The sequence below is a fragment of the Carassius auratus genome, chromosome 38 (assembly GCF_003368295.1).
Source record: "Carassius auratus strain Wakin chromosome 38, ASM336829v1, whole genome shotgun sequence".
In the NCBI taxonomy this organism is placed as follows: Eukaryota; Metazoa; Chordata; class Actinopteri; order Cypriniformes; family Cyprinidae; genus Carassius; species Carassius auratus.
Genome location: NC_039280.1, coordinates 17,420,010 through 17,446,548, shown reverse-complemented (window position 1 = coordinate 17,446,548; position 26,539 = coordinate 17,420,010). Strand labels below are relative to the sequence as shown.

The 26,539-nt window shown below is 39.0% G+C and overlaps 1 protein-coding gene across 8 annotated transcripts; it reads right to left on the bottom strand.

The window, feature by feature from the left end:
* Window positions 1-874: 874 nt before the first annotated feature.
* LOC113057266 (protein delta homolog 2-like) lies at window positions 875-26,539 on the bottom strand. Of its 8 annotated transcripts, none has more exons than XM_026224534.1 (6): window positions 25,994-26,539; window positions 13,866-13,948; window positions 6,965-7,046; window positions 6,660-6,790; window positions 5,566-5,710; window positions 875-1,982 (listed from the first exon to the last, which is right to left on the bottom strand). In XM_026224534.1, the coding sequence occupies exons 2-6, from the start codon at window positions 13,933-13,935 to the stop codon at window positions 1,217-1,219; spliced, it is 1,194 nt and encodes a 397-aa protein (XP_026080319.1). In that variant the 5' UTR covers window positions 13,936-13,948; window positions 25,994-26,539; the 3' UTR covers window positions 875-1,216. The 8 variants fall into 8 exon arrangements, with proteins under 8 accessions (XP_026080319.1, XP_026080316.1, XP_026080317.1 ...); XM_026224531.1 differs by having other exon boundaries at window positions 6,965-7,061; window positions 25,994-26,538; XM_026224532.1 differs by lacking the exon at window positions 25,994-26,539 and adding an exon at window positions 18,291-18,622.

Genomic DNA, 26,539 nt, shown 5'->3' with positions numbered 1-26,539 from the left:
CGCGTGTACGTGCTCTGGCATAGTAGACGGATATAAGTAGGTGCCTCATTAGTGACTGTGTCTATGGGCCACGATACGGTCCAAAATGGCGGATGCGTCAACATATCTGGGTGGTCGAAAAGGGCCTCTATACATATCTATGATAGTAGGCGCATGTGCAGAAGCGATCTGTCGCGCATATACTTACACAGTGCAGAGGATTGCGGACGTGTTCACTGGCACTGCAATGATCTGAATATATTTTATATATTGTAAATTATTATATATCTAAAGAAGTACAGATCATCACAATGGAAGAAGATTTTGATACATCATCAGACAACGTGGAGTTATCAAATTTATTTGACGTCACGCACCAGATGTTGTGAATGCGCTCAGGACAGTTGGACATTGCGGTGCATCAAAAAATGATATAAATACCTGTTGTTTTGTGACTTAAGAGCGCAGGGTTTCATTTGGTATGGTTTGGTATTTTTATTTATTTTTTATTCTCAAAGCCATGCAGCCCATTGACTGCCATTATAAAACTGATAGACTGCAACGCTTTGAGTTAAGAATCTATCCCTTTAAAAAAAATGTTCAGAAAAATTTTCCCCGTTAGTCTGTAAGCAACCTTACTGTAATGTTAACTTTTTTTTTCAGTGTTAAAAATGTTAGCACCTGGTGACCAAAGTTACATGATTACTGTTAGCTAGAAAGCATTTTTCTGTTATGGTGCCTTTGAGGAAAAAAGGTTAAAGACCAAAATAAAATACCAGGAAAAAAAAAAGTTTTCATTTCATATAAAAAAATAAACCCCTAAAAATTGGGTGAGGAAATAGATTCTGACTCTCCGTGGTTCAGGTTTTCCAGCAAAAGTAATGCTTGGTGAAAGTTTTTTTTTTTTCAGATGCAGAGTAAGTACATTTTTGATGAAATATTACAAAGACAAGCATCTCTTTTATCTTTAGAAAATTTTTCCAAAACCAGGTACGGGTATTATTGATTTCATGTTGACTCTCACTGACCTAATGTTCCCTCAGCAGTTCATGCCTCACTTGTGGCATCTTTAATAAAATAACATTAACTAATTGGTTCTTTATTTCGGTGTTATCCTTTGGATATGACCACCTGCTTCTTAGCGACCAACTCTCAGATTAATGAGTACCGTCTTTATCTTTTGAGAGGTCAGAAGTGGTCTTTTACTTCAACAAGAGCAGCTGCATGATTTCTGTGGCTAAATGATGTCTGTGTTCAGCCTCTTCTTCTCAAGCTCAGCTGGAGCCGGAGACTGGAGGAAGCTGATCTTGCATTCCTGTTGTGCAGGCACAGAGTTTGTTCGGCATCGGTGGAATGGGCGATGATGAGCGGGGGCCGGTCTGCACTGACAGCGAGCCGATCGGTCCTGGCAATGTCCGCGCAGCACCAGACCAGCTGTTAGTGCCACCATGGCCAAAGTCATGCCCCCCAAAACCAGCAAGATGATGAGCTGCAGCTCTGACAGCCCTTCTGCCCCATGCTGAGTCACCACTGAGATTTTTAACTGGCGTCTTTCATGCTCACTAGGAGTGGTCCCATGGGACCGATTGACTGGGGCAGGTTTGCTCAGCATAACTATATCTCCTTCGCCCCTGAATGGAGACACTGCTTGAGATCCTGACTCCCACACGGGAATCTCGCAAGTTCTTCCAGTGAACCCTGGAGAGCAGAAGCACTGGAAGGTGGAGACTCGGTCTATACAGCGTCCTCCGTTGAGGCAGGGCTGGCTGGCGCAGTCGTCCAGGTTTATGGTGCAGAAACGGCCGGTGAAACCCGCAGGGCACAGACAGGAAAAACGGTTCACGCCATCCAAACAGGTGGCGCCGTTGGCACAGGGGCGCATCAGGCAGTCATCCATGTTGGTCTCACAGCGGGGCCCCGTGAAGCCAGCCAGGCATCGACAAGACAGTTTTGGAGCATAACCACCCAGATCCTCACAGAGACCACCATTTTTGCAGGGGGACCTGACGCAGTAAACATAAAAATTGAAAATACACTGTTTTGCCAAACAGATTGGAACATCGCATTCTAATTAACAGGTTTGGCTACTTTAGTAATTGCCATGAGTACAAACCTTAATGTTTAAACAATACAATCGCATAGCAATAGTCTGGACAGGACCCTTTGCTATTCTAACATGACAGTGCCTCTGTGTATAAGGCAAGGTTAAAATTTGATTTGATTCAGTTAGTGTGGAAGAACTTGACTAGTCTGCAGAAAGCTAAGTCCTAATCCCAGCTGAACACCTCTGGTGTGACTTTAAATGAAGATCTTGAGCAAAAACCCATCACCAAACACCAATGAATTGTATTGGGACACCCCCTTCTTTAGAATGGAAAAATTCATAAATTGATGGATTGTATATTTTGAATGCAACATAAAGGCCAAAGTATACTTAGGTTTTTATATGTACACAGGTGTGCATGCAGTGATTATGACACAAATTACATCATCAGCATAGTATACACTTACGCATATAAGTCATGCACCTTGCATGCACATGCACCTTGATTGTTTTCCACTAATTGGCTAAAGACCAAATATTGCTACAAGTGTGATTGCATAATTTAATCATTGCTGTTAATAGTGTTCATCATCTGGATGACTAAGTCTTGTATACATTTTCTGAAAATTTCTGTCATATGCACATAAACTGACAGTCACCTCTGACAAACTACTAATAAATATTGTAGAAACTTAATTTTCTGTAAAGTTTCTTTGCAATGATTTGTATCTTAAAAAGCGATATACAAATAAACTTGAATTGAAGAGATGGAACAACATCAAACTTTTGGAGGCTGTGACGACAAAATACTGGTTTTATTTATTTTTTTTTTTTTTGTGACTAGATTAACACTTGCCCGCAACTAAAAGGGTACCAAAACTAGTATAGAGATTAAAGTTTGTAGTGTTTATATTGCAACCGCCTGAGTTTGGTCACGAAGGAGTATACTTTCAAATGCTTTGCCTTCAGATATGCATATACATCAGGAAGTATTTTTGGACTTAAAGGGATACTCGGGCCACAAGGATGCGCATTTTCTACGTGTATTTTTGCTTTGATTTGAAAGAAAACAGCGCATCCTTGTGGCACTGATGATACAGAAGATCATACGCAGCATATGGTGATATGGAGAGACAGAGGAAACTTTTGACAAAGGAATTGCTGAATAAAGTTGTTATTTTTGTTTTGTTTGCTTACAAAAAGTGTTCTGGTCGCTTCATAAAGTAATGATTGAAAGTCTGATGGCAGATGGACTATTCTGACAATGTTTTTCATACTTTTCTGGACCTTTACAGTGTTATTCACTTGGCAGTCTATGGGACAGTCACAAGCCTCCCAGTTTTCATCCAAAATATCTTAAATTCTGTTCTGAAGACAAACTAAGCTTTTACAGGATTAAATGACAAAATTTTCATTTTGGGGTGGAGTATCCTTTTAAGTCCCTGCTGCCAAGTACATAATACAATTATAAATTATGTGGAATTTTTAGTAAATGAAAAGCACTGAATCAATAAGAGTGGTTACTAAATTAAAAAGACTCACTGAGCTAAAAATTATTGTCAATATGCCTATATAAACACCATCTGAAAGAACTGTATTACATGTATTTTAAATGTATAGACTGCTGAGTGATGTAAAATCTGATTATTTTCTCTAAATATTTCTTCCTCAAAAGTACAAAAAAAAACTAAAAATCTTAATGAAACTATTAAGGACTCAGTACTGGAATCACAATGGTTAAAATCCTTATGATTTCCTGTTATATTGACATTGGTCGGACACTCAGTTCGAGTTCGCCCTAAGGTAAAGCCATGTTGAGCAGGTCAAAACTCTCAAGCAAACTGTTCTTCCAAAGAGTCACAAGATTTACACTTTAGAGGTGAACCAGTCCTGTGAATGGCTTTTTTACTTAGTTGTATCTGCATTTAAAACCTTTGACGTGAAAAACATCCACATCCACATCACAAGTCATAAGTCCTACCCTGCTGATCACAAGCAGTTTGTTGTGATGGGTGATTGCAAGTCTGAGGGCGGTGTGCTGCTCTCTGGGTGTTCCCCAAGGATCAGTTTTGGGGCCCTTTACCTTTTAATATTTACATTTTTCCTTTTGGCCAACTTTTAAGAACACTTGGTCCTAACTTTCACTTTTATGCCAATGACACTCATATCTACATACATTTAAAACCTGATGTCAATATGCCTATGTCTTTTCTTTCTCAATGTTTTACTGAGATAAAAAAATGGCTGTCTGAAAATTTTCTGTCTAAACGGTGACAAGACTGAAGTGATGCTTATTGGTTTACCTCACCAGTTGCGCAAAGCAGAGTCCGTAACTGTGTGGATGAATCTGCTTTAATATTAAACTAACTGCCCAATTACCTCCCATGTTGAATTTCTCTTTGGCTGAAAAGTTAATCAACACTAATTGTTACGCGTATCGATTATTGTAATGCTTGGCTGGCTGGAGTTTCCACAGTTAGACACAGTTACAGTTAGTACAAAACTCTGGAATTCTAGAACAAGGACGAGTGCAAGGGAGCACATCACACCCATCTTGGAAAAATTGCACTGGGTTCCTGTTAGTCTTCGCATTGATTTTAAAATTCTTATTCTCACTTATTAGCCATTGAATAATTTGGCTCCTTAATATCGGTGTGAACTTTTAACCCCCTACACCCGTGCACATGTTCTATGCTCTTCTGAAGCTGGTCTTTTAACTGTTCAAACAAACTATGGGTGACCGGGCTTTCTCTTTTTTTGGCTCCTTAGGCAGGAATTTCCTTCCCTCTGAGATTTGAAATGCAGAATCCCTTAGTGTTTTTTAAATCTTCCCTTAAAATTTACTTTTTAAGGGTAGCTTTTATGTGATTCCTTTGTTTTTTTATTATATTGGCTTGTATTATTGTGTGTATATTTTAACTTCATATTTTTTATATGCATGTCAAGCGCTTTGAGATGCTACTTTTAAGGGCATTATATAAAATAAAGTTTGCTATTATTATTATTATTATTGTTATAAAATGTGTGTTTACAGGCTAAACCATATACTGTAATATTTCAAGTAATAATTTGTCTTCTCTAAAACTGTGCAGCAACTGGTCCAGTCCTGCAGCATGGTTTCCCTGGAAACCTCTCGGTCAGTTTGTTTTGGTCTTCATGGGTAGAACAGCGGGGGCCGAGCTGCAGCGTTTCAGTATTAGCAGTCTCTTACAGGGCCAGTAATGAGCCCATTGAATTACATGATTGCACTCTGGAGGCTGCAAATTGACCAGGCTTTTGTGCTGCCTGTGTGTGTCTGGGCTTGTGTGCTAATAGACTAAGGATCACAGCTTAACAAAATGTTTACTTGGAGGTCAAATCATGAACAAAACACTACTCACTGATCTTACACAAAACCGTTCATTGTAATGGTATAATCAGAAAGTCCTGCTAAAAATGGCTCGCTCTGTTCTTCCACAGCATTGTGATGATTGGCAGGTGAGTTTTTGAACACACAACACATGCATTTACATTACAAATGGAAAAGGGGGGAAAACACTTACTTGGTCTTTTGGCATGGTCCAGTTTTCAGTTCACAGTCCCGCCCATGAAAGCCTTCAGGACATAAACAGCTGTAATCCCCAGAGTCATTCAAGACGCAAGTAGCCCCATTCTGACACGGCTGCTCTCTGGAGCACACGTAAATATCTGCAGAAACAAGTCAGCGCTGTTATTTCGATCTATTAAAGCGTTTGCTACTTAAGGTCATGAATAATAAATCACCTCTGTTGCAGAATCTGAAACTTAAAACAATAAAACCTGAAAATAAAATGTTTAAGAACCAATTACAACTGAAATGAAAAAATATGGTTAAATTGTATTTATATATTTCAATTTAAATTAAAAACAGAAATATGAAAACTAATATAAAGCAAAATTACTAAAACTAAATAATACAAAAATAACCAACCCATGCTCAATGTAAATGAGTGACTCCGGCTACATATCTGAAAAATGGGTTCGAAATTTCTCTGCAGTTTCCAGGTTAAATGAACACTAGTGGCAATAAAACACCAACAACTTTTATTCCTTTTCACACAAATGATTACAGGGGAATTTATCAATGAATAAAATAATAATTTGTGATTACCTTAACACACTTTTCCCAGCGTGTTGTGTAAGCAAATACATTTTAATGTTTGTGTCACATAATCAGCTCCATAAGTATGGTTTTCTGACATAGTAAACTTGCTCGATAGCTCACCTAGTACAGCACATCGGTGCAAGTTCTGTGAAAAATTAATCACAACACTCCACAAAAGAGCTTCAAGTCTTGTATAAGTTGCTTAAGCAAATGCATTTTTACTGTATCTTACATTTGCTTTTGTTAACCCACATCTAAAATGGAGAAAAGTTTATATAGTTTATGGTCTTTTGTGGACGTGCCAATTGACAAGTGCAGCAAAATGTACCCAGAAAAAACATATTTCAGATTTTGCAGAAATGTTGCGTATTCCCAAAGAGCCTTGGTTGTGACTAGCCTTTTTCATGCCCTTTCATTTATTTCTTGGGTATATGTTTAAATACATGGAAATCATATTGCATTTCTGTAACAGAATAATCAGCGCTGTCAGGTTAATCTACAAAGATGAATCACCTTTATCACAGAATCGTCCCGTCCACCCGTCCATACATGTGCATTGCCAGGGCTGATAGCAGGTGCCATGGACACATCCTGGCATTCGCACACAGTCTTCACACCGTGGTCCACCCCATCCCGGATCACACCTGCCACACGGAGGCAAGAGTTAGCCCTGCATACCATTGTATTGTTAACCTGTTTACAGTGTTCTTCTGCAATAGTAGTGAGCGGGAACAGGCTTGCACAGGTCAGATATACTTCAACAACATAACGCCTGAGAGCCACACGAGCCCATATTTCACTCTCATGAACCCACTCACCTGCAGTCACCGGTTTCAGCACACTTTCCATGGCCGAGCTCACACGTGCAGTTACTGGCCGACGGTGTTGGAGATGTTTCTACTGAGGAAAATAAAACTGTGAATAGAAGAGTACATTTAATAGGTTGTTTTGTTCTTTTTTGCTTTGACCATTATACAGTTGAGTTACTGCATAACAGCAATCCTCAATGATAATTCCTCTTCAAATTAAACAAGTCCTTCAGATCACATAACACGCTCAAGCTTGTCTGTGAGAGTTTGTCACTTGTAGAAGGCATGTGCGGTCAGTGTCACTTTTCAACAGCTTATGTAGCATGTCAAGTGTGGTAAACAATACCATACTAAGATGCACATGCACGTCGATCTTGCCTGAAGGAAAGCTAATTTATTGTGACACTTTCAGTGAGAGACAATCAGGGCAAGACAAGACTGTGTTATTTAAGTAGTTATCTTAAAGGGATAGGTCACCCAAAAATGAACCATTTGTCATCATTTACTCACCCTCATGTTGTTTCAACCCTGTATTTCTTTCGTCTGTTTAACACAAAAGAAGATAATTTGTTGTATAAATGTTTCAGGGAGCCATTGACTTACTATGGGAGCCAGTGGGTAAAAGAAACTGTTTGGTACTAAGATTCTTCAAATGATCGTTTTGTGCTCTGCAGAAGAAAGAAACTCCTACAGGATTGGAAAAACATGAGGGTGAGTAAATGACGGCAAAGTTTAAATTCTTCGGTGAACTGTGGCTTTCATTTTCACTTGTTATACCATCAGTACTCCATCTTGGTCAGTCTGATGGTGAAAACGTGCGGTGCATTATTGCAGATTAATATATGAAGTAATTTTAACAGTAATACATAAAACATTCTCCTAATTGCATTCTTGATTGAGAGTAATGAGGACAGATGCTGAAGGGAAAAGGTGTTATGAAAACTGGCAGAATAAAAAAAAATGTGTATATATGTGCATAAGTATGACCAATATATATATATATATATATATATATATATATATATATATATATATGTGTGTGTGTGTGTGTGTGTGTGTGTGTGTGTGTGTGTGTGTGTGTGTGTGTGTGTGTGTAATAAAATATTGAAAAATATTATAAATAAAATATATATTAAAATGACTAAACATGCAAAATGTTATTTATTTTAGAGAGAAACCATAGCAGGTTTTCATCAAAGTCTGACCTCTGACCGGGAGAGTGGAAAGTTTATCCGTATTCTTTTTCAATCCCTAATAATCTACATGTACTTTAATATGAAAAGTTTTATGAAGTGTTACAGGAAATGATTCACCCCGATCTCCATCATCACCATCTCGACTGAGTGATTTAGCATTCTTGGCCGTGCTTATCCAGTATTGGGTTTTGCGCTACAGTGGATGTTAGTGCAGGGTGTGTATATGTGTGTGTTGGGGGACGGCCAGGAAGCGCGTGTGTCTGTGGTGATGGGCACGAGGGGAGCGTGTGCGGTGGGAGGAGAGGAATGTGCTCATGTCTCCGCCCGTATGAGCTTTGCCCGAACATCACAAGAATTCACCATCGCCCAGGGCCCAACCCCTGCATGCCTTACAACCCGGCGCTCACAGCCAGCCTCTTACATCACACGTCTCGTCTGCGTTTCCACTAAATGGACTAAATTATTCTTTATAGCCAGGAAGTTGCGAATAATTATCAATGTGCAAATCACATGTACCCTTACGAGCAGGTTGTTTACCCCCATCTGACATGCTCACTTAATGGTGTGCCTATTCCAGATAAAGGCTGGTATGTGAGACACAATGCGTGGGTAAGCTCGTATTCATTCAGTGGTGCTGGAATGGGAAGCATTTTCCATGTAATCTGGCCAAGTGTAAGACCTGTATTCCTGGAAACACAGAGCTTCGAACAATGCAAGCCTGGCTTTCCTGCGCTATCAGTGCAACAGCTGAAAAGTACAAACTGATAACAGAGAGCAGCCCAAACAACAACATGAAGCGTAATCTCTTAAACACAGACAGCTGAAGGATTAGTTTAACATTTCAAACCAAGAGAATCTGTTCTCGTAATGATTCTTGCTGTACAGCTCAATAAGACATGACTGGAAAAATATTCTCCCTCTTGCTCAAAGGTACTTTACATACACTGTGGGGTCCAAAAGCTAGTATTTATTTATTATTAATTTAACCTGTTGAAATATTTCTAGGTCACTAAACCATTTTTAAAGCCAACGAAAATATGTTCTAAGTAATGAAAATATTATTTCTGAATGTTTTTTTTCTTTATGTTTAAAAATGTTTAAAATTGTTATATGAATGTTACTTTTAAACGTTCTTTCTACACGCTGAAAAAAGTAGTAAAATTTTTAAAAACGTTAGATGAACATCCAACTAAAAAGTTTCCAATAAAAGAAAAGCGTACCATGAATGATTATAAATATTTTTGCGCTAATGTCCTGAGAACATTCAGGCCCAGATGACTTTAAATGAACATTCTCAACATTCATAACATAATTAACATTAATGTTTGTTAACTTTGAGAGAACATTTCTAGAACCTCAGCTGAATTTCTGAGAATTATTTGAAATGCTTTGACTCTTATTTCTGAATAAAAATTGCCATAATATTATATATGACAGATAAATAGTATGAAATGTCTGATATTTAAAATAGGATTTACCAGCAGTGAAGATTGGATTTGCGTTATTTTGCCTAGCGCACAGTGAAATTACAAGTTAATTTATTTTTGCAAGACACTGGGCTTATCAGTACCTTTTTAGGTGTTTACATAACACTAAAAAAATGAAATAAGATGAACGGCAGAGGAAGTTTGGAGCTCTTCAGCGATGTAATCAACAGATTCTGACTCACTTTCTGTGGTCTTCCTCTTTGTGGCTAACTAAAACACATGAATTTAATAGTTAATCACAATACTTTTGTCCATATAGTGTATCTTGTGGCCAAAAACACACTGAATTAACTTTTTAGTGGATCTGTAATTGCCCATTTTTTCTATGGACTGGGATTTCTCCAACTCGTGAGCGAGGGAGCAAGTGAAGAATGGTAATCTTAGAAAAGCAACATATGGAATATGTAGAGAACATTTGCATAATTCAATACACATGCTTACACGCAATATACAAAGCAATTTTCTTTTTTTTTTCCTTGCTGTTGTCCAATTGCTCTCTGCATTTACGGCAGGTTCAAAGCATGCTTTTAGATGACGAAGACTGGGAGTTGTTTAAATCCAGGCTGGAGACAGTGAATACTTCATACGTAGTAAACACTAGAGTTTTAAAGAGAAAATGAGTCCGGGTGTGACGGCAAACAGGAGTCCGATGATCTCAGAGTGCTGATAGACGTGGTGCAAATAACCTCTTCTTGTTCAAACTGGAGGAGTCTATTCTAGAAAAGCCTCCAGGCTTAATCCTGTAGTGCGTGTAAATATTTTGCGCTCACAATGGTTTCGAAATAATATGATACAGCAAGAAATCTGAAAATGGGCCATGAGTCAGTTCAAGTTGTTTTTGTGTGATTCAAATTTGTCAAACATACACACACACACACACACACACATATAGTATAAAATAGCCTAACAAAAAACTGACAGTATTTTCAATTAAAAGAAGCCATGCTGCTTCTTCAAAATAACTTTTTAGATGCGCAGATCTGTGGGATTTTTACCATTGACATCATGTTAAGAATTGTATTTTGCAAATGATATATATGCATGATTGGGACATATTGTAGTAATTAAGATGAGAGGAATCATAAAGTTTCTTTGTTTTGCTATTCTTGTAATGGCAGATCTATGATCAGCTTAGGCTTACAATGCTTTTGGGAAACGCAGCCCTTTACATGTTCCTAAAAGGTTTCGTGAGATTCACTGGGACACCTGCTGATTTGATCTGTCATGTTCTGATTTAATAGGCACTGATTTATGCTGTGTGATCTGTCATAGTGAACATTTCAATTGTTAACAGTAGCTGTGTTTCCTGGGGTTCAGTTGATGATGGCAGTGCAACAGGTGTGACTGTCTCCATCCTCCAGTCGTTGTGGTTCACCTCATGGGGTCCTCAACCAGACACCGCAGTGCGTGGGCTCACTGCATGGGAAAACCAGAGTGATCTAAATTTATTCCTACCATGAAACCCTATATCCCCTCTCTCCCCAGAACCCCCGTGGACAAGCTCAGCGCCATGGTGCCAGTGAAACATGCAGGTGTGGGTTTCCCTTCGGTTTTAACCCTAGACGGGCCACATGCACACCCCGAGCTTATGCATGTGTGTCTAAGATCCCACTGGGGAGCAGGTGGAGTGTAATGGAAGGCCGGCTGGACAGCGTCTAAAGGAGCTGAGGAAGAAGTAACTAGATCCATGCGAAGCAAAGGATCATTCAGCCTCAGTATCCACTTAGCCGTTTGCACTGCTAGAAAAACATTTTGCCAGGACAGACAAGCGAGGACGGATTATGATCCAGTGAGGCTCCAGAGCACTAGTGTTGGCTGCAGCATAGGCTCATTGGAAAAACATACAATATATATTTACTGTACATACAATTCAGTATGTAGTACCCAGGTAAAATAAACAGTAGCGGCAGTAAAACACCAACTTTTATTGCTTTTCACACACATTTTGTTTACAGGGCAAATTACCAATTAATATTATGATCTCGAAACAGTATGACTATTGTGCATGATAAGTTAACTAACACATTTTGATGTTTTTGTCATCATTGTGTAATCGGATCCATATGTATTGGTTTTCTCACATAGTAAACTTGCTCAGTAGCTTACCTGGTACAGCATTACATGCACAGAATGCATTGCTATCTCACTTTAGCTTTTGTTAACACTATCCAGGTTGGGTTTCGTGTACTGTACATTATTGTCTGCCTTTTTTAACTGTACATGCGATATATACAACTAACTCAAAATGTCAGATTCACATTCACATGTTTCCGACAAAATTAAATAATCTGTTAACGCCATTTACTGGACATGTCACTTTGAAAGTGTCTGCAAAATTGCATTGCTTTGTGCACATAGCTGCCATAGGAAAGTTTTTGTCACTTGGGAGATTTCCACACTGTAATTTCCAGTAAACACATTGAACTACCTAATTTCAATGAAATAATAAATGCTGTGCACAATTCATTGAATTTTCTAAATGTTGACATCATTTACTCATGCTCATGTCTTTCCAACTTTGTATGGCTTTCTGTCTTTGGTTTTGTGGAGCACAAAAGAAAATATTTTGTATATATATAAGTTTACATTAATATTTTTTATTATCTTTTCTTTTTATATTTTCTTTGTTGTTTAATTTCTAGTAAGATTTAGTCATTTTTATTAGTTATTTTCCTTAAAGGTTTATTTTTTTAATTTCATTTTTAGCTTTTATTGATTCCCAGCAAGTTAGTTCTTTAACTTGACTAAGTTGCTAAAACAACACTTATAATTGTAATATTTAATAACATTTTTTTTCCTGACTTATTTTTATAACATCTATAGAACTATTCAATGTACCATGACTAATATAAAACATCAAAGCAGTTTTATGTTCAGCAGCCACTGATAGTGTTGAGGAACAGCCAGCAGCTGATATGATTTCTGATTTCTTATTTCACGTTGTGGCAATAGTCACTGGCACAGACTCGAGTGCTGTCCGTCCGTCTGGATCAGTTTTGCATTGCAGTGGCTTGTTTCCAGGTTTGAGTCTCTCAGCTGGAAGCCCCTTCCAGGAGATACTGGCCCCACTGACCTGCACTATAATCCATCTCTACAGACATGCACTGATCAGGTTCTCCCCCCATCTTCAACTGACACAACTGACATTTCTTCTGGCTTGCTTGGACGCACAGAGTACGGACTTTGGGCATTGACCTTTGCCCCCAGCACGCGTGTAAGACTCTTGCGCCCAACAACTGAGACGCAGATTTGTCACATTCTCTAAGCAGACAGGAATTTCACAGCTGAATACTCAGAGACGGATCTGCCGCAACGGAACCATCAAAGGCCTCTGACGCTGAGTTTTATGTAATCTGCTCGCCAGGATCCTGTTGCAGCACAGTTGGCAGAAACTGTTTGAGGAAATTAACAGCCTGTGTGGCCAATTCTTATAATGAACCTCCTCCAACGATATATTTTGTGAATACTCTATGTGCTTAGCTTTTCCTTGTCATACATCTAGTTTCACTGCGTTCAATGCTAAACAGATATTTTATGGCATTATTATCAATATAACTACTGTAGACTATTGCTATTATTTTATAATTATTTTACAGATAGTTCAATCAGAGTCCGGTTCCACTTTATTTTATAGTCCTGTTCTGCATGCACATACTATGAACATATTATTGTGATTACAAAAATTTGGTATTACCCCTGAACCTACCCCTAACCTTAACCTTAACCCATTTAGTTGCCTAATAAGATAAATATTAAGAAATTCTAAACATTCGCATCATGATTGTATTGTGAAAGCGCTATAAGAATCAATTCGGCTTGACTTGACAAACAAACAAGCAGCACATGTGACTTCCTATGATAGTGGTTTAGTGACATGAATTTTTTAAATGGCTGATGTCAATATCTTTATGTAGTAAGCATAATATAGTTAAATGACTGCAAATTAGTTGTGAGGAATATTGTGGAAATTAAAATGTTAAAAAGTCATATTTCACATTTACTCAAAAGATTTTAAACAGAAATATAAAAATGATATAAGTGATATTTCTGATATCAGTGCCCCTTAATAATGTATGCATTTGGGATGTGTAGAAAAGTTATTCAGAATTAATCAACTTAACTTAAAGTTATTATATGTATATTGAATTAATGTAAAAAAGCAACCACTTCTCAAGAATATATAGTAAAAATAGAAATAGAAATGAACAGCGTATGAAGTCTCTTTACCTTGGGCTTCACAGTTGTGTTGAAGTAGCATACAGCAGCCACAGAGCAGCAGAACTACTGTGAGTCTCATGGTGCAGGGCGATCTGAAACAATGAGACATTTGTGAAATTATCATTCATTTCATCACAAATTTTTGAACAGTTTGCTATTGGCTGGCATATATTATGAATATACCGACTGAATATAAGTATAAAGCAGGAAATGATGCACTAAAAACAAGGCATGCTTGCATAGCCTCCAACATGAGTCACAAAACCTCAAGATGAAGATCTCGGAGCGCTTTCACTCTTCAAAACATCTAACAGAGCAACACCTGACCATCGACCAGCCAACAGACACGCTTAAATAATTCAACGTAAAACTTAATAATTAAAAGCACTATGTGAATCTTTCATGGTGGACATTTACGAAACCGCATCACCGAGTGCTGACAGAATAAGTGTTACGCTGTGTCTGTTTGTTTCTCTTGTGCCTAACCTGGTCTCTGTTCCACACCTGCTTAAGCAATACGGTTTAATATTCCCATTTTATGCTCATTTATAAGACCATAACTTATATTTTTGGGTTCTGAGAATACATTTACATTATTTCGAGTAAAAGAAACAACAACTAAACACCACATGCTGTACATTGCAGCAGCACCTCTTTTCACCCTCTGCTTGAAACACACTGGTTTAGTTCTTGTCTCTTTAATAGAGATAAAACAGTATGAAAATGTTTTATGATTATAGGGAAAAGATCAGTATTATCACAGCATTGCTAACAAATTGTTAAAACACAAAAAACAACAATTAAAATTAGCACATATTGTTCGCATAAACTTTAAAATAACAACATTTAAATGATGGCCATATTTTGAACTTATTTAAAATGATAATGTTTAGGAAATGAATGAGTCAAAATGACAGATTATAGGCATTTATCTGCTTTGTAAACAAGTGGAAGCTATCTTATTTAAAGTGTTGAGGATTCAAGAAAGCGTAAGCTTGCTTTCCATCTCCTGGTTAAGATTTACATCAAACATTTAGTTTGAACAGAAATGGCAGGCAGACTGAATGAGACTGTAAACCCACTGTCTGACAGCAGGTGGCGCTTCTGGAACAGCAGAAACAGAATCATTTCCCTCATAACATTCTGTAAACACTGCATCAGCAGGCGATACACGAAGAGAAGATGAGAAGCAAATGCCAAGGAGAAGCCAGTTGCTTCAGCCATATGCAACCATCTTATTCATTAATTCATATATTACTACATATTTCTCTCTGCACTGTGCTTTTTTGTCATGTTTTCACCCAATACATTACTGTGGGGACTTTTTATTGTGGTTTATCGTCAAACGGGTATAACCGTTGCATAGCTACTCTGATTGGTCAAATGGCCTAGTCTGTTGTGATTGGTCGACCACTAATACCATAAGCTGATCTTGAAATTAATTTCTATGTATTATTACAGCTGTGTTTTTAAAGTGATGTATGCAATGTTTATTTGTGTTAGTGATTATTTGTATTGTTTGTGTGTTGAGCCTTTTGTCTAAACACAATTTTCTACCCCACTGAGGATAGACAATAAAACTTTGAATTGAATTTGAATTTAAATATAAATAACGAGGAGTTGTTGTGGTGTTTTCTTGTAGAGAGATGAACTTCTTTTGCCATGGATTTAACACACACACACACACACACACACACACACACACACACACACACACACATATATATATATATATATATATATATATATATATATATATATATATATATATATATTTAGATAATTTGCATGCAAACAGTAGTATTTTACACTAAAAGAAAGATTTAAAAAAATCATAGCAAGCAAGGGATTATTGAGATATTTTCTAATGTATGATTTGCAAATGATCTCCGTGACGTCAATCTCTCAAACTCATAGATGACGAAATAGCAAGATGATTTTGGATTCTTCTCTGTTTTCTCCATCTGTTGGAGAATTAGTTGTTTCCCATTGTAGATCAATGGAGTGCTCTTGCAACCATTAATGAGGATGAATTTGGGGAAAAGCTTTAAAAGGGAAAGCGGAGAAGAGGTCCATGGAGGAGGCTCTCTAGCATGTCACACATTAGGAAGGCTTCATCTACGGTCCTTGATACTGGGATGCCATGTCAATTATCACTTATGCTTTCTGGCCGGTCTCATGTGCAGACACCTGCCAGTGAAAGCAAGCGCGCAGGCTATATTTGAACACTCTGTGATTGTCGAAGGTGCTATTTCCAGCCGTGTTTAATTAATATGTGTCACATCAGATGTGAAAAGTACAGTCAGGGGCCTTTTACGCCATTTGACACATTGGCAATTTTCCAGGGAAATTGTCATCATTTCTTCTATGGTCCATCTTTCACAAATCATCAAACTTCGATGAATCATCCACAGCGATTCATTATAACAGATATAGATTTAAATGTAGCCTACAGTCCTACAACTGAAGGCCCTTTCACAGTGCACATGAAGCTTAAAAGCAAGACGAACAACAAGTCTTTGTTCCTTTAAAAAGATCCTGCATGTTTCATAGCTTAAAACGTCCTCTTCACTAAAAACAAAGCATTTATTTAATCGAGCGAGGTGCGAGATAACATCACCCGGGCACAGACATGCCTCCAGAGCAAGACATCAACCAGTAGTCATCTTCTCACAGCGTCTTGTTTTCTTCACAGCATCTTTATCATTTGGTTTCTGTGTAGACCTGCAGAACCTTATCCTTTTATTGGGGGGGTGAGCTGCTATTAACTATTGACACATATCTACTGAAATAGCATCTACTCAATACACAAAGGTGTCTGACAACAACTGAGGTGTGATAGCCGTGTTCCTCTAATAAGAATTTGTCACTTTCTAATTGATGTTAAAGCAATACGCCACATAAAGCGGTGCGTCACAGTGACATAAAATGGTAGCAACAAAAATGTGGCAAAAAATACAATTCTGTCATTATTTATTCACCTTCATGACTTTTTCACTTTCCATGGAAGGATTTTTGGCAGACTTGTGAGGAACTGGCTAGATTCGAAATGACTGATTAATGGAGTGCTTTTACAATGACTTCGGTTAAAGCTTTGTACAGAAAAGTTTATAATTGTATGTTACAATAGTCACAATGATTCAACATCATTGCCCCCCCCCCAAAAAAAAACAAACAAAAAAAAAACAAAACATTGTTCTTGTGTGTGTTGTAACTGAACAACAGAGAGCTGTTCAAATGCTGTTGGGAATATTTGGAGAATAACACTTGAGAGCTGCAGTGAAGCACATGATCTGATGTTTTATGGTCTCATTCTGGACAATGACACGATAAATAGTTGTTTAGTGAACAGAAGCTGCATAAGGATTCTTCAGAATTTCTCCTTAAGTGTTTCATGGACGTAATAACATAGTACCTTATTTTACATAGAATGTAGGTTTAACAGGATTTTAATATCATGGCTCATCAAAACTATCAATTTTACCAGTCTAGGAACACATACATTTTTACCTCTTAAATGCTGCACATTAAAAAGCACATTTGTGACCCTGGAGCACAAAAACAGTATTAAGTTGCCAAAAATCATTAGGACATTAAGTAAAGATCATGATATTTTGTACATTTCCTACCATAAATATATCAAAACTTTTATTAATATGTATTACTAAGAACCTAATTTGAACAACTTTAAAGGCGATTTTCTCCTTATTTATATTTGTGCACCCTCAGATTCCAGATTTTCAAATAGTTGTAGCTCATATGGTCCTATCCTAACAAACCAATGGAAAAGCTTATATATTTAGCTTTCAGATGATGTATAAATCTCAATTTAAAAAAATGGACACTTAAGACACTTAAGGTTTTGTGGTCCAGGGTCACATTTTAGAAAGGTGTAATCTACATCCTTCCAGATTTTGTGACTATACTGTATGAAACACTTCTTTGAAAAGTCTTTAAGCAATAAAGAATTAGTGACAGACTTCTGAACTCGGATGTACACTGAAGGACAAAATACACCTGTATTCAAAATACATGCAAAAAGCTAATCAAAAATCTTGGCATGTGTCCTTAAAAACTCATTATTTTACAAAGAAGCTTCCATGGAAACTCAGCTGGCACATGGTTCCTTTTAACCAGCATCTACCACAGAATAACAGTGAATCTGTATTCCTACGCCCTTTCCATCTCAAAAGATGTGTGAACACAAAAACTTTCCTGCTACTGAGTGAATAGACATACTTATAATTCACAAGTTTAAGTGCTTGAGCTTTACCCGTGCATATTTCTGCCTTGTACAGAAATTGCAACACAAGGATGATCATTTTGAAAAAGTTACAGAGTTCAAAATCTACTGCACAACCCAGCTCTTTCAAGTGGCAGTATATGAAATGCCACATAACAATTTAACTCTATTAAACAGATAAACACACTTACTGACAAATAGATGTGACACACCTGAGCTGTTGGTGGTCCCTCCAGCAGAGTGTTGCAAACCTCAGGTGCTGATGTAACGGGACTCACATATCACACATACAGCGTTAGGAAGTATCGTAAAAGAAAATAAAGCACGACTTCAATATTCAGTCTCGTGTGTATGCACACCCTCAAGATCAGCCTGCTAGTAAGACACGTTTTGTTGATAGAAATGCTTGTTTGTAGAAGCAGACAAGGTTCCACCTCCCCACTCTACAAGCCAACCTGCCCAAGGACTGGCTCTTAAAGAGACAGGCTTCGCTTAATACCACCATCTCACACAGCTCAAAGAACAATCCATCATGGTAGAGTGAGTACAAGATACAGTACAGACATCACATGTTTGTTTGTTTTTCTCAAACCCTCAGCCACTTTTTTGGTAGTTCACCGAAGCATGACAAGTCTTGTTGTTTCAGACCGTTTTCACAGATGGACACATCTGATTGAGAGTGCATTGTTTACATGTTGCCGTCTTGTTATCAGAGAAGCGCTGTCTGACAGAAACCCTTGCGAATGCTGTAGCAGTAATGGAAGGCTTTTTGCTGTTGCTGTAGCGACAGACAAGGCTCCTGATGTTGGGGGCTGATGTGCCCACACGTTCCTCTGCAGGCGATAGTGGGGAGAGGATCAGTTTTCAGCAGATTATCTCAACAATATCAGGCCTGTGGAGCATTTGAAAACAGGCATCTACATGTCCACACCACGGTGATGGGAGACCGCACTCGCACATATACAGTATGCACACACTTGCTCGCTGCCGTACAAATATTTTACTATAAATGAGGGCGTATGTAAAGACAGACATGTAGCAACCACTGGTGCTTTCTCTTTAGAAAGCTGAATCACTACTACTATCGAAAGCAAAAAAGGGTAGACACTTTTATTGGACTTCTGAGGGCTTATGCTGATAGTCTGTGAGGAACAGATGAATAGGAAGGCACTCAAAGCTGATTTGTTTTGGTCGCTCGCCTCATGTTTATATTGATATAATGACATGCCAATTATTGCAGCCATTCAGCTTCTCGATTTTAAGCACACATTTGTATGTCTGTCCTGCTGTGGCCTGATTATGATATTTGTGCTGAAAATGGCAGTACAGTAATTAGGGTGTTCAAATCTGCTGCTCTGTCATGAGTTCTTTCTGATCTAGCTTTACATCTTTATCTACTGCAGTCGCAACAATTACGGCAAATGTGAAAATTTACTTTCATTTGAGTATCACATGCAGTATCTGTTTTAATGTGTTCATCTTATGCTCAAAAGTTCCAAAATGTTTTTTTGTGATGCTACAGAATAAGCTTTCAGTAAACAGTTATATATATTTACATTTATTCATTTAGCTGACACTTTTATCCAAAACGACTTACAATTGCTATATATATGTCAGAGGTCGCAAGCCTCTGGAGCAACTAGGGGCTGTGTCTTGCTCAGGGACACATTGGTGTCTCACAGTGGATTCGAACCCTGGTCTCTCATAGCAAAGGCATGTGCCTTATCCACTGCGCCAACACCACCCCTCTTTAAAAAAAATAAAAATAAAAAAATAAAAATAAAAAATAAATAAATAAATAAATATTTACAGTTAAATATATTTTTTTCTTAGTGTGAAGAACATTTTAATAACCTAAAGCAGTGGTTCCTAACCATGTTCCTGGAGGCACTGCACTGCAGGTTTTCCATGTCTCCTTAATCAAACACACCTGATTCAGCTCTTCAGCTCATTAGTATAGACTCCAAGACCTAAAATGGGTGTCAGACAAAGGAGAGATGCAAAATGTGCAGTGTTGGGGGGCCTCCGGGAACGAGGTTGGGAACCACTGACCTAAATAACTTTTTACTGCTATAAATAAATGTTTTTGCTCTGGAAATGTTTTATACTTAACAAAATAAAGTTGTTTTATTGGCATTGATACTTTCTACAGCCATAGAAACTTTCTATTGTACAAAAGGTTCTATAAAGTTGAAAAAGGTTCCCTTTCGAACAGTCTATCCGGTTGTGTATAATGCATTGGGTAAAACTATTGTTTTACTCCGTACTGAAGTCTGATTTATTCACGTTTGTGTAGTTGCATAAACCAATGGCGCTTTAGCCCGCCTGAAAGGGCAGAGCCTACCACTATATAAGTCAGCTTGGAGCACCATTACTCAGATCGTTCTACTTTAGGGACGAGCATCAACTATGGCTGACTCTGGAAGAAGCCATGGAAAAAGCTCAGCTCTGCTCACCACCACCGCTCAAGAAGCCTTGCAGTGAGGATTCCCTGCGGCTTCACAAAAGAAATCCTGCACCCCTCTTGGTCTCATTTGGCATGTCTGAGAAGGATGTCATAATTGAGGACGCTATCGCCAATGGCTCCATTTACTTGGCAATGTCTGATGTGGAAAAGTGCAGAGGTTCCAGTGGAAAACCCTAAGCTTCTCAACCTACGAGGCTGAGGCTGGATCCTTGTCCTGTCAAAGGTGTTAGAGGATCTGTGCTTCAAGTGGTCGGTTCCAGTAGAGCCCGCCTTGGCCTGTTGGATGAGTGGTACCTGCCAGTAAGATATCAGCAATCCTCTCCCCAAAGCCTTGTGTCATTCTTTCCTGCAGTTCATGAAGATCGCACCTAGACGTGGAATACCCCCTATTCGGCCTGGATTAATCCATCTACAGCACAGATGTCAGTCAGTTGATGGCACTGACAGGGGATACAGCAAACTTCCTCTTCTCAAGGAGGCGGTCACAGCCCAACTCTGCCCGACATCTGCCGTGGGATTGAAGGCCCATGCAGCGCATCATTCTAAGCCCTGCAAGAACACTTCGGCCACTCGCCAAACCTCTTGTTCTTAGACAAGAACTACAGGCATTGCTTGCAAAAGGCACTGTGGAAATAGTGCACCCAGTGAACAGTGAGTCAGGCTTTTTCAGCTGCTTCTTCCTCATTACAAAGAGAGATGGCAGGCTCAGACCCATCTTGGATCATTTGTTCAGATGTCTAGCATCGGCCGTTCAGGATATCAACAATCAAACTGATTCTTGCACACTCCAAGGACTGGTTTTTGACAGTGGATCTAAGACACGCATACTTACACATCTACATAGTCCGCCATCAAAGACTGTTTTTGATATTCGTGTTCAAGGGAGTGGCCTATCAATATGCAGTTCTTCCGTTTGGACTGTCTCTGGTTCCGCACACTTTTATGAAGTGCATAAATTCCTATCTTTCCCCTCTGAGGCATTTGGGATTCCACATTTTGAACTACCTTGACAATTGGCTGGCTCTAGCCAGATCAGAATGGTTGGGAGTTGACTGCTCACAAAGAGCTGTTACTCAGCCACTTGGATCGCCTTAGAGCGCCATTGGGCCTGCTTCACATGGGGCCCCTCCAGTTTTGTCTGGCACTTGGGAGGGCTTCCTGACAGGGTAGACCAACGCTGTATCAAGTTTATGGCCCCCTGGACATCCCCTAACCTGTTTCAAACAGGAATGAGGTTAAGGCTGACCTCCAAGAGGAAGATAGTCACAACAGATGCTTCCAACTCAGGTTCCCGGAGCTAGTGCAGCTCTCAGGAACAGCCCAGTGGCCCATTCTGCTGAGGAGGGACGTCCTCTCAGGCAAAACTAGCTAGCTAACTAGCTAACCAGTAAGAGTAAAAGAATACAATTTTGGAGGCAAGAGTGCCATCTACAAGTAGCCTTTACAGCCCAAAATGGTTGGTCTTCTTTAACTGGTGTTCCGGATGGAGTTTGGACCAAGTATCATGTGACGTGTCCCACGTGTTAACCTTTACAAGGACTGCAGGATAAGGGGCCCTTCCAGCTCAAAGTCTATGTGGCAGTTATCACGGTCATTCTCTCAAAGCTGGCCAATCGATCAAGAGAACAACCTAGTCATTTATTTCCTGAAGGGTGCATGGAGGCTAAACCCTCCACACCCTCAGACTGTGCCATCTTGGGAATTGTCTGTAGTCCTACAGGCCCTATGAGGACCCCCCTTCGAGCCACTCAGTTTGGCAGATTTGTGTTCCCTAGCACTTAAAACAGTTTTCATTAGCATTGGTTAAAGCCGAGTTCAGACTGCACGATTTTCAAAGTAGTCGGGTCACTGTTCTTTTCACACTGCGTGACTATCTTAGCCAGCATTCAGTCACTGCTGTGTTCACACTGCACGATGCATCAGCGACAGAAGGTTTCACACTGCATGACTTTACAATAGGAAGAATCACCAGCAACTCTGTCTGGCATGCAAACTATGTTTCACAACCAAACACCCGCGTGATGTGACAAGGAAACAATGCGATATCACACGTGCAAGACCGGAGTTTTCACGTGAGACTGGGATAGCTCAGATGAAAGGCAAACAGACACGGGTGCTCCTGCTAAATGTATACTAATTTATCTTCCATTTCATGGGTTCAAATAGACCGAGAAGAAAGCCTTTTTCTGAAATGAAGCCATGCTTGCTGATATTGTGGTTTATAACTCTCGTTGCTCTCTCACTGGCTGTCGGTCATCGTCGATGTAATTTTCAGTCAGAACACTTTTCAGACAGCGTTATTTTGAATCGCCGACAGGTCCAGATGTTTAGCATGCCAAATATCTCACCGGCATCTGTGACTCGTCGGCGATTCTCTCAGATAGCGTCTTTGCTCAATCACACTGCATGATTGTCACTCGCGTGAACAAGCACCGATTTGCCTGTAATTTCAGGCATTTGTCTGCGATTTCTCAAAACCTCTCTTAAGCGAGTGGGTGACTTGCAAGCACTGTCAATCAGCGCCTCTTGAATTTGGGCCTAACGACTGTAAAGTCATCCTGAAACCAAGACATGGATATGTTCCTAAGATGCTCTCGACTCCGTTCAGAGGTGATTCTCTGTTGGCGTTCCCCGCTACTGATGGTGAGCAGGGCCAGAACCTGCTCTGTCCAGTAAGGTCTCTGAGAGTATATCTGGAGCTCTTTAGCCTGTTCAGACAGTCAGAGCAGCTTTGTGTTTGCTTTGGAGGCCGCTATAAGGGCTACTAACGTAACCTCAGTTCATTGAAATAAGGGAATGAGCACTGCGTCACTTGCCGTGCTAGTGCTGAGCTGAGTGCAAATCGATTACTGCCGCTTCAGTGGAATGACCCAAGTAATAGCGCTCCAAACTGACTTATATAGTGGTAGGCTCCGCCCTTTCTGACAGGCTAAAGCACCATTGGTTTGTGTAGCTACACAAATGTGAATAAATCAGGCTTCAGTACAGAGTAAAACAGGAGTTTTCCCCAATATTGTCTCTCAAAAGAAAGACTCTGAATCATTGAAATTAGTTGATTTTAAAACTAATCCTAAGTCGTTTCATGTTGACGTCAACAAACTTTTCAAGTTTGTCTTAATGAAAATGCAAATTCATTCTTTGCCACTAGGTGCGCTTTTGGAGCAGTAAAAATTGTGGTTTCCCCGATAACGCTGTACACAAAGCAGCACTGTGGCACAAACGCTGCTTTATCAGCCATTACAGGCAAGATTAAATGAAAATGAGACCAATCGGATCAACCACCGCAGATTTACATCGCAAAGAAGGGGCTTGGAAAAATTTGAATGAAAAATAAATGCATACTATAAGTGTTTTTTGACCTTGCATGCATGTCAACCTGTTGTTGGGTACTTCCAAAACCAAAATATGAACCTTTTACTACCCATTATAGGGGCACTTTAAAAATAAAGGTTATTTATTGGCATCAGTGGTTCCATAAAGAACCTTCAACATCCATGGAGCATTTTCTTTGCACAAAAGGTTCTTTAGAATGGGTTCTTCAGATTAGTAAAATGTTCTTACTAGTAAATAAAAAATACTGAAGGTTTATGAAATTTAATGAAAGGATGTTTGAAGAACCAAAATGGTTCTTCTATGACATGACCAGAAAATCCCCTTTTGGAACAATTATTTTTAGTGTTTGAGTGTTTCCTCTAAAAACTTTTATAAAGGAAAATATATATTTCAGTGCTTTTGTGAACAAATCCAAAGTTTCAAGGGGTTTCACTTACAGTGTCGTAATATATATATATTTTTTTATCTTTCTTGAGTAGATAACCTTTTTTTCTCTCTATTTATTTGTTTTGCTTTCACTATGTTATTTTGTAAATATGTATTCAGAAAGTAACAGCATTCAGAACAGAATCACAGTTCAAGATTTCAGGACTCTTTGTGCCAGTTATTTCCCAGAATATTTGCCCAACTCTCCCTCCTCGTTGTTGTTCTGAATTGTCATCATATTTCATGTTATCATCTTACTGTAAAACTTCCATTTACAAGCATTAAACACACCACCACTTCCTCCTCCATCCCCAAACATAAAACACTTCAGAAATCCAAACTGTTCTTTTCCCAGTTTTTCCATAGAAATCCCACCAAGAGTTAGATGGGAACTGATAGTCATGGTTTTTGTTTTGCAAAAGAACTGAGAATATATAAACCTACAGCACTGATATCAGCAATTTCTAGGGAATTAATTTGCCATATAACAGTAATATGTCACGATTCAAACCATTATGATGGCATCATTACACAAAACATCTGTTTTTGGGAACTATGACAATGTGTCGTAGAAAAACAGTGTTTTACCATGTTTGTGCCACCAAACAACTGTACTGGAACCTGTCCTCTGACTCGTACGCTACGAAGGCATGAATAGAAGCAAAGTGGGTGTTTAACCGTCAGAGCTTAAAGCAGGGCAGCTTGAATTATATGTATATTTGTCCTTCCGAGAAAATGGACTCACACACTCAGCCAATGTTAATGCTGCACCTTTGATATCTGTGCTCGTATGAAGATCGGATCCACTTTAATATACTAGCATGAAGTGGAGGATAAAAGCATCTTCAAAGGACCGTGTTAGCTGGGCTTTAAATACAACTCATCCCTCTAACACAGCATCTATCACAGACCACTCGCATTTCAAGCGAAGAGGATGAATATCACAGTATAATCCTGTGGCCAGTGTTACTATAGCAACTGAACTGAGAGAAGATGCCTTCTGTATGTAGACAGTAGAGTAAGATCTATCTATCTATCTATCTATCTATCTATCTATCTATCTATCTATCTATCTATCTATCTATCTATCTATCTATCTATCTATCTATCTATCTATCTATCTATCTATCTATCTATCTATCTATCCCTCAGACTTGCTCTTGCTACTCTGTCCATGTGTTTTTAACAGGCTCTGCTCTCATATTAGACAGTTCAGTGCATGCCAGAGAAAGTAGATTATGGAGTCTGTGTTTTATTAGGAAGTGATGGTATTTATGAACTCCATTTACAACCCAGTGATGTTTCCCACACCACACGGACCAGTAAAATACATCCGCCTGCAAATGTGAGCCCTACAGTGGGATGTTATAAAGCTCCATGTGAAAAATACATTGAAACCAATAAACCAAAATTTTCATTGAGACAGACATTGGGCACTTCTTCTGGTAAGCGCAACTAATTAATTTAGAAATTTACCAGGAATAAGTAACCTCATTACGCAAAAAAAGTAAGAGTTTCAATGAAGCATTAGAAAAAGTTCCCTTGTAAGGCTTTAAATAAACCTCAGTAACTCTTATATAACAACTTCAGGGCTTAAGTGTAATAATAAAAAAAGAAAAACACCACAACATTTAGAAACACATTCCCACATGAACATTTTTCACCTACCCTCTCTTGGTGTTCCTTCCAGTGTGAATATCAGGTTAAGTCAAGATCCACTGAGCGGCAGGCTCTCTGTGTTGATCTTACTGTGGAGTTGTTTTCTGCCTATGAGACGTGTCCCCTGTCCTCAACTAGTGTGTGCTGGGCGTCTGTCTTTGAAGTTATTTCAGCATGTGTCTAAGTTGCAGACAGCATGAAGAAGGGGCTTCTTGACCTTCCCTTCACCCTAAACCTCCCTCTCGGATGGAGAACAAGGAGGTGCACGCGTCCACGCTCTTCACAGCCTCTCACCCTACCCTGCAGCTCTGACTCATGCTCTGCTCACACCCCTGAGGACTTCACTTAAGGCACACGTTCATATTCTGTCACCAAGCACGTTGTCCCGTCGTCGGATTGAAGCGGTGTTAAATGAAACCCTTGATAAGATAGCCTCTGCTCCATTTAAGCAACCTAGAGGGCTATTTCTGCTCTGAGAGTTACACGAGAATTTGAAAGATAAGGTCTCTAATCCCTATTGTAGACGTAGAGAACTTTTTTCCCCTTCTGGAACAT